Genomic DNA, 8,680 nt, shown 5'->3' with positions numbered 1-8,680 from the left:
TGAATGAAGTTTAAAATTCAAAAACGTTCTGTTTATTTAATAAATAATATCAGCAATCTGAAAATTTTCAAAATTAATACTGTTAGTAATACTACCTCCCTTTGTTTAACATATTTGTGTTGCAAAAATTTATTAACAAAGCATAGATTGGTGCGTCAATCTCTGTATATATTAAGCAATTAATAGATCACTAGTGAAAGCATTATAGTAACTTGTCAGAAAATCTCTGAGTCATAGGTTTTCCATATTTAGAAAGACTTCTGAACTTCTTTAGACATAAAATTCTTTTTGGAAGATTTAATTTGCTTAACACAGAATAGCATATAAAGGCAATAGATTCTATAGGTTTGAATAATGAATTAAATTTGTGCCACTGCCAAATGTATCCAAGAAAATAATAAAACTACTCTTAGCTTATTTATCAAAGCATACAAATTAGGAAATGGGATTATTTTATTTGTTACATAACATTTGATTATATATCACAAAATCACTGCAAAAAAAAAAAGTTCATTTACCAATTTTCAAGTTTGTGAACTATTCTACATATAGTTCAGGAGCATACGCCGGAAAACAAACCTCATTCCTTCCTTCCTATTCTACATATACATAAAAAGTATGATTTATTGTGTAAATTTTATTTAACAATATATCTTTGTTCGTAAATGTACCACAAAGCCGTAATGCTGTTTGGATGATAATTAAAAATGTATATCTTATTCTTTTAACTTATAGGGTGAAAAATCTATATTATAATAGTTTTTACAATATATTTCAAATGTCTAAAAATATCTGTAAATGTTGAGTTAATATAATTCTTCAGTTGTAAAAATAAAATTTTTGATTTATTAAAATATTATTACAATGAGTTGTGAGAAAACACATCAACAATAAGCAAGCAGGAGCTAAATTCTATTCTATGGAATTCCAGTCTAGAATATTTATGATATATTAGTTAAGAAAATATAGCTATGGGTAATTATGATCTGACATTACCATGAAACAATAATAGACCTGTTACAAAGAATTTTAAATATTAATGCGAGACACACACCTTTTTTTCTTATTACCAAACAATTTCATCAGAAATACAATGCAAGAAGTAAAATTCCTTTCTAAAGTTATTTTTTTCTATATTTTTTCAGTGATTTATAATTTCTGGGAAATAATGTTTAAATTTAACATCTTAATAAAGTTAAGTTTTTCTGCATCATTTATAATTTAGATTTCTGAGAAAAAGTTTTTAAATTTTAGGAATTAATGAGTAAATTTTTTGTTTACATTTCATTTGCATGATCGTGACCAACAAGATATTTTGATACATAGAATGACTGCTTTCAAAATTTCAAATATTAGATAAAAACCTGAAGTATACTTATAGTGATGGAGATGAAAAATTTCTTACCAAAAGAGGTCATGTAATATAGATTGATTTTTTTTAAACTATCCAGCTTTTCAATAGATTATACTCAAACTCCAATACCACAGTTTTCAATAGGATTATTTAACTTCAAACTTTACATTAATTTCTATTTATCGAGAACAAATAATGCTAAAGAATCCAGGTTATCAATTCTCAGTACATACTTGTATAAATATTTACACTTTTAGCAGCAGATTTACAAAAACAAGCTAGCAATTAAAACAATTTTGTCAGTACTGGGTATATTTGCTTTGTTCTCTTTTAGTCTGAATACATCTGCAAAAAAGTTTAGAATATTTGCTCCCCCCCCCCATTTAAGACAAAAATGTATAATCTTCAATATGAAAATTATATGCTATCTACTTTCTTCTTGAATAATGCTTTAAAATCAATTAAAAAACTTTGTCTTATTATTAAAGACCAAAGCATTTTTTTTTTTTCAGAATTTACTCTTCTATAGAAATTACATCAATTTTGGAATTAAAAAGTATATATGGTTAATTTATTGTATTTTATAATTCACAATAATTTATATTTTGCAGTATCTTATTAATTTACCTTGTGACTATATTATATTGTATTTTTAAATATCAACCATAAATCTGGAACATATTTTCTTGTTGATAAAAGTTTAATGCCACTCGGTCATAATCTTTAACAGATAACCCACTCATTTTAAAATACGGTATAAATAAAATTCTACTTTCCTTTAAACATTCAATAGTAAACATGAGGGACTCAATAAAACATTTTAGTAAATAAGATCTCATTTTCTTAATCTACAAAAAATAAACTTATTACACAAATTTTTAAAACAAAGTAACATTTTTTCTTTAGAAGTTTGATTAAAATCTTACAGAAATATTAACTAATCTCTTTTGAATAATAATTAGTACTATTCAGATATAACTTTCTAGGAATTATCTTATACCTGCAGGAGAATTCAGTATTTTAAAAATAAACTTGTGGATGAAAAATTTGTCTATTATTCATAGACAAACTAAAAATTCTTTATCAACAAACCAGAAATTAGTAAAATTTAAAATTTCTTTAAGATTGCTTTTACAATAAAAATTATTATTCTTCTATTCTAAATTTTTTTCTTCCCAATCTATGTTTGAAAAGGCAGTACCATTATTATATATTTCTTTAACATAATTATAAGTCATAAAAACTTTTTTAGATACTTTTTATAGTGTATAATATACTGTTTTTCTGGCTGGAAAGGAGTATTGTTTTGTAATAACTTTGACAAATGTGAAGCAATTTCATTCAGCTATAATTTAACAAGTGGATTGGCTAGCACATTATTTAAAATAGCAAGTACATTTTAAGATATTGTGGCCGAATGAATTCATAAGATCTTTCTCATGCACTTTGTATCATTACTGATTTTTAAAATATTAAATCTAGTTAAAAATACAAGCCAATTTAAGTTATTAAATTTTTGATAAAATTGAGTAATCAATTAGACATGCATAAATTTCAAAAAGGATTACTTCTTGTATATAAAAATTTCTTTATATATAAGATATGCATGCATTGATAAAATCAAAGCCCAAATAAACCAAAAGATATTTATCTGCTTATTAAATTGGATATGTCAACTTACAAAAATATATAAAACACTTCTGCGTCTAATTATCTGACAATAATTGTATTTAATATTGTAAGTTGTTGCTATTTTAAATAAAACTATCATCATCTGAGATATTTTAATATATCTTGGTATTCTTTAAAATAAAATTCAGAGACTAGTACTATACAACAGACACTTTATTTGACATAGGTTAATGTATGGGCTGAAATGCAATATACAAGTATAAAATTTCTGCAATTCATATCCACTAACACTAAACTATAAATTTTAAGGCATCCATGTCTGATACTTTAAAAAGATCTGAAGCACAGTATCAATTAAAGCAAGTACAGTACAGTACAGTACATTTACTTCCCCACCTAAATCAATTCAAAAAGTACAAACATATAATAAGGTATTCACAAGGACATGGACAACATAAGGTTCAACCTTTATCTATTTATCAAATAAAACAAGAATTTAAATAAATTCAAAATCACTTATTTCATTTCAATTTAAAATGTACCAAAAACATCCAAGATTAAGAAAAATACAAAAATATCTTTTGATTTCTTAGCTTGAAAGTAATATCAAATCAAAAGAAAAATCAATAAAATCATTTTTTTACTACAGCATTTGAGCTCTAAAAGTGATAATAGTAAGATTAATCACTAAAGTTGATATTAGACAGTTGTAAAACTGAAGAAATATGCTGAAATTCTTTACACATAAAAGAAAAAAAGAAGGAATATTTATTTACATAGCAAATATGTTTGGCTGCACATTTAAGAATTAATCAAAATAAGTAAAACAGTATATAAATTTCCTCAAGTAAATCTTAGGAGATAGAATCAATTTTAAGTAAGAGTATAAGAAAAATAATTAAGCATTCAAGTTTAAATTCAGTCAAGAGGCACTTTTAAATAAGAAACTGAACAACACAGACACAAAATGAGTATGTATTCAAGAACACTTATAACATATTGCATAGTTTTCCCAAATTACTGGTATTTTTTTATACTTCACAACATTGAATTATATTGGAAATTAACTATTTATAAAACAAAGGAGTATAGAAACAAACAAAGCATTACATACTAATTTACTGCTTATCTTTTCAATAAGAGCATCTATAGTCTTATCAAAATAATCGCACATTCAAATAAATTCAAGAAACCAGAATATCAAATATATATAATGACAGAAAATAACGACGAATACAATGAAAGGTCTTGTCAGAAATCCAATTTATTGCTGTCTTGCAAGAACTAAGTCATTCACGCAAAAAAAACACACTCAAATATACTTCTGACAAATTTTGAAGACACAAGTTATAGCAATTGCAACACAGAAAAATAAAAAGATAAATAATTTTGTATTTAAGGTTTATCAGTTATAGTTTTTTAGAAACAGCATGGCATGAACATCTTCACAATTCATATCAGATTATTATTATTATTTTTTTGGTTTTAACTTCTGTATAACACTCAATGAACGCGACTGACGAGAACATTTAGTGTCGTAACGGAGAGTAAGAGTTTAACCAATCTTTCTTTAGAGATATAAATTCCTATTCGAAATTAAGAGAGGTAACTGGGAATGCAGTTCTCGTATCGCTTCTGTATCTGATCATACGTGAATTTGACAAAAGTGTCGTACTGCTCGGCCAGCTTAGCATTGAGGATGCGATCATATTCGAGTTGGATTTCAGTTTCCCGATCTTTTATCATGCGTTCGCAAATCAGACCAACTTGTCGGAAAGTGAATAGAGGTTGATCCCGACAGGTTGAAGCCATGAGACCCGATCCTTCGGCCCTAGAAGAGGTAGCTGCTGGAGTTCCACTGGAACTATCGGAACTATCGCTAGCGTCAAATTTTAGTTGCTTTCTTCTATGAAGCTTTTTAATTTCTTCTCTAATATTCTCAGCGATCTGTTCTGAAGTTAATTTCGAAGGGACTTCTCCAAAAGGGCTTTGATTTTCCACTGTACTCTTGAAAATTTTAGGCGAAGGAGCCATGACTGGAGTACATCTTCGTCGCTTAGGACTTCTTCCACTTGGACTTTGGAGGGGATCCCATTCATAACTTCTTTTCAATGTAGCGCAGGCCATAATTTCAAATTCACAAAAAATAATCCCAAGTAAACACTGTAGAAAATTTTCTCAATTTATGTAAAATAGAATGATCGAACGTAGTAACTCTACAGCCGTTCGTGTTAAATTCCAATAAACAATCCGTTAATCTACTACTACTCATATACAATCAGCACTTCTAAATAATGAATTTTGGAGATGACAGAATAGATGATTTCATAAATTCAATCTGGCCTCGCCCTGAGAAATTTTCCTTTCCGCTATTCAGACAAACATTAGCCATGCTAGGCCATTCGATAACATGCAACAGCTACACTTCGGTTAATGAGTATGATAAAGAATTTTCAAATGTCGCTTTTGAACGGCTGTAGAATAGAAAGATGATATGAAACGTGCAAAATTAAGCTAGTTTCAAGGAATTAATAAAATTTTAAAGACCAAACAAATAACCAATTACGACTCTCATAATAAAACAAAGCACGTTCAGATTTTTTTTAAATGACATCCGTTGCCATAACCATTTTTCAGAATTCGATACGATATCAACATGAAAGGAAAACAAATCCTAATTCAAGTAAAGATCTTATTGGTTCATCAATAAAAATTAGAATTTTAAAATTAAATAGTAGAAAGAGAAAATTTATAGAGTAATTGGATTAAAATGCTTACAAATCATTTGCATGATTTGTGAATAATTTGAAGTTATTTTGAATTGTATTCTAATTCATAACAGTAGATATAATGCTTAAGCATCATAATGCCGAAGCATCATAAGCAGTTTTAGAATTATTAATGAGTAATTTATAACGTAATTAACAAAAAAGAAACTTGTTTGTGGAAACGAAGTAATTTTTTTTTTTACCAGATGCTATTTCATTTAAAACTTTTTGCTTTTCTTATTCTAAATTTGGTGAGGGAAACATCATCTTTAAACATATATTTTGCTTTATCTCTTTTCTACATTTGATGTGTGCTTGGATTCATTATTGTTTGATTTTTTTCATTTCTCTTCACTGTCTCTGTTCCTTCTCCTCTTTCCAATGCAACTCTAGTGCGACAGTAAATTCTTTTTGAAATATGTATGCTTTCTTTTTATTATCTGTACCCGTGTCCTACACGAACTTGAGTTCTCCATACTTGATATGCTCTGCTGTTTTTAGAGAGGTAACGATATTGTTTGGGAATTGAATTGGTTGAATTTTCCTTCCATTTGGTTTTCAAAAAAGTTGCATTCATTAATAAATAAGAAAATGATGCCTATCAGAGCTCTTTTGGGTGCGACAAGAAAGTTTACCACATCCGCTGTTGCTCGTGGTGGCCATGGACATCATGGTGGTGTCATTGGAAGCAATCTTCCATTCGACATCTCTAATAGGTACAAGCTTACTTTGTACTTCATCTTATTCTTTGGTAGTGGCTTCAGCTTGCCATTTATCCTTGTTCGTCATCACCTCACTAAATAGGTGGTAAATCAACTGGAGAAATGCTACGAACGTTACATAACTACATCTGCATATTTATAGGAACTTTTTATAAAACCTATGTTTATCTTCAGAAAATGTAGCCTGTTCTAATTAAAATATCTTTGTTCGTTAATCAGATTATGCCCAAATTTGAGATGTAAACATGAGTAATTAAATGTTGAATAATAATATAGCATTTCTTGTTTCCTTTTTTTAATGCCGAATTGTCTCCAGTGTTTATTATATGTTAGGATTTTTTAATCGGTACATTTCATGATATGACATCAGAAAAACTTATTTCTTGAAAATTATTATATTATGGATGTAAAGTATGAATGTGTTGTTTATATATTAAAAGTATGAAGGCGGATAACACAATAGACAAAAAGTTACAGGCACATATTAAAGCGGTTGCACTAACTTGTATCATTAATTTAATATTGAAATATCTGGCTTAAAAATTTTTTAGAAGCTTTCTACATTTTTTTTATATATAATATTTCAATAAATGAAAAAAAAAATTCTTGAATAGTTTGCTTTAAATGGTATTTTGTGTTGATGAGATTTTATGTTGCCCCTGTCAAATGCTGGTCACTAAAATTAATTCTGGGTTATGAGTTTGTACCTAGTGAAAAAAAGTCTCCAATCCAAAATATTATCACTGAGAAATTATAAAATTGCAATATCAAATAGCTTTTTGTGTTCTAACGAGGAGTTTTAAAAGATTAAAACTGTATTAAGTTACTTTCATTACTTTTGAGCTAATTAATTATTCTTAAAGGAACAGTTTGATTGAAATATTTTGTAAAATTTTTAATTTTTTTGGAAACTTGGATTAGATTTATTTTATGTTGCAATATTAGACCACGTAAAATTAGCAGCAAAAGTTTTAAAGTACTTTATTTTTAAAACTTCATTAAAAATCATTGTTGTAGTTTAACAATACTGTATACAAAGTAAAGTATTTTTGTGTATGTAATAAATGTTGCTAATACTGAAATATTTAAAAAAAAAATTAACATTAAATATTTTTTATAATCAATACAAAATATTTGAAAATAAGAAAAAGGAAAAGTATTTGATGTTTATTTACAGTTCACAACTGATTTAGAAACATTAATTACAAAATTTTTCATGTGGCTGGCAAGAGCCAAATTATAAAAATAGTATTAAATTAGTGAAGAACTTTTATAATTTTGAAACGGAATTATCTTTAGTTTCCTATGCAATTGATAAGAAATAGCTAACTCAGCATTTCAGTAGGGGTTGGGAATATCATTGGAACTTGGTCATTGCATTATGATAATGGAAGATAAAGTAAATTAATTTTGAAAGGTGTCAATAAAAAGGATTTATTACATGTATATATGATGTTTATTTCATATATACATGTTTCATAATTTCAAATGCTCTTATAATTGCAAATAATGTTCAATTTTGATGCTGAAGTTAATTGGCATTTTAAGGTATAAATTTTTATTTATACCTTTACTGATATTATGCTGTATGAAGGGTGACGAAATCAAATTCCTAATTTTTATTCAGTATGATTTAATTATTTAATCAAGATTGTACGATGTTGAAAAGAAAGTAAGTATTTACAATATCATTAAAACAGTATAAAGAAAAATATTTTAAAAATTATGCAATATAAAGCATAATTATTTTTTTAATTAGAATGAATACGTAAAATTAAATTTATTTAAAAATAACTGCATTTTTTAACTTATGTAAATCATAATGCATTCATATCGAGTTTTATAGCACATTTTCAATTATATAAATGGAATTTTTAAATCCTAAATTTCAGCATTTAAAGAATATATATATATATATGATTAAGCTAAATTTATGTGCAAACTTTTATGTTGTTTAAAATTATGCAGTGAATCTAACTATAAAATTAAAATAATTACTTTTGTTGCAATCTCAGAGTTGTTAAAGCATTTGCAATTGGAAGTTCATATTCATAGTAATTTTCATTTATTTTTATTAGTCACTGTAAAGAAGGAGAAAAGAAAAAATCAAATTTACATCGGAGAAAAATTGAAGAAATGTACAACAAATTGTATTTCATTTCAATTGTGTTCTGAATCTTTGTTCCTAATATTAATGGTGTGCT

At 26.7% G+C, this 8,680-nt stretch overlaps 1 protein-coding gene across 1 annotated transcript; it reads right to left on the bottom strand.

Moving 5' to 3' along the window:
• Window positions 1-3,184: 3,184 nt before the first annotated feature.
• Window positions 3,185-5,617, bottom strand: LOC129984619 (akirin-2-like). The gene has a single exon (XM_056094542.1). It carries the CDS (start codon window positions 5,111-5,113, stop codon window positions 4,583-4,585), a length of 531 nt encoding a protein of 176 aa, XP_055950517.1. The 5' UTR covers window positions 5,114-5,617; the 3' UTR covers window positions 3,185-4,582.
• Between the last annotated feature and the right edge of the window lie 3,063 nt (window positions 5,618-8,680).

This window comes from Argiope bruennichi, chromosome 9 (assembly GCF_947563725.1).
Source record: "Argiope bruennichi chromosome 9, qqArgBrue1.1, whole genome shotgun sequence".
In the NCBI taxonomy this organism is placed as follows: Eukaryota; Metazoa; Arthropoda; class Arachnida; order Araneae; family Araneidae; genus Argiope; species Argiope bruennichi.
Note: the sequence above shows the minus strand (reverse complement) of the source record. Positions and strands in the feature narration are given on the sequence as shown.

Excerpts from the sequence above, each read along its gene's own strand:
- LOC129984619 (XM_056094542.1), bottom strand. The coding sequence starts at position 5,113 with ATGGCCTGCGCTACATTGAAAAGAAGTTATGAATGGGATCCCCTCCAA.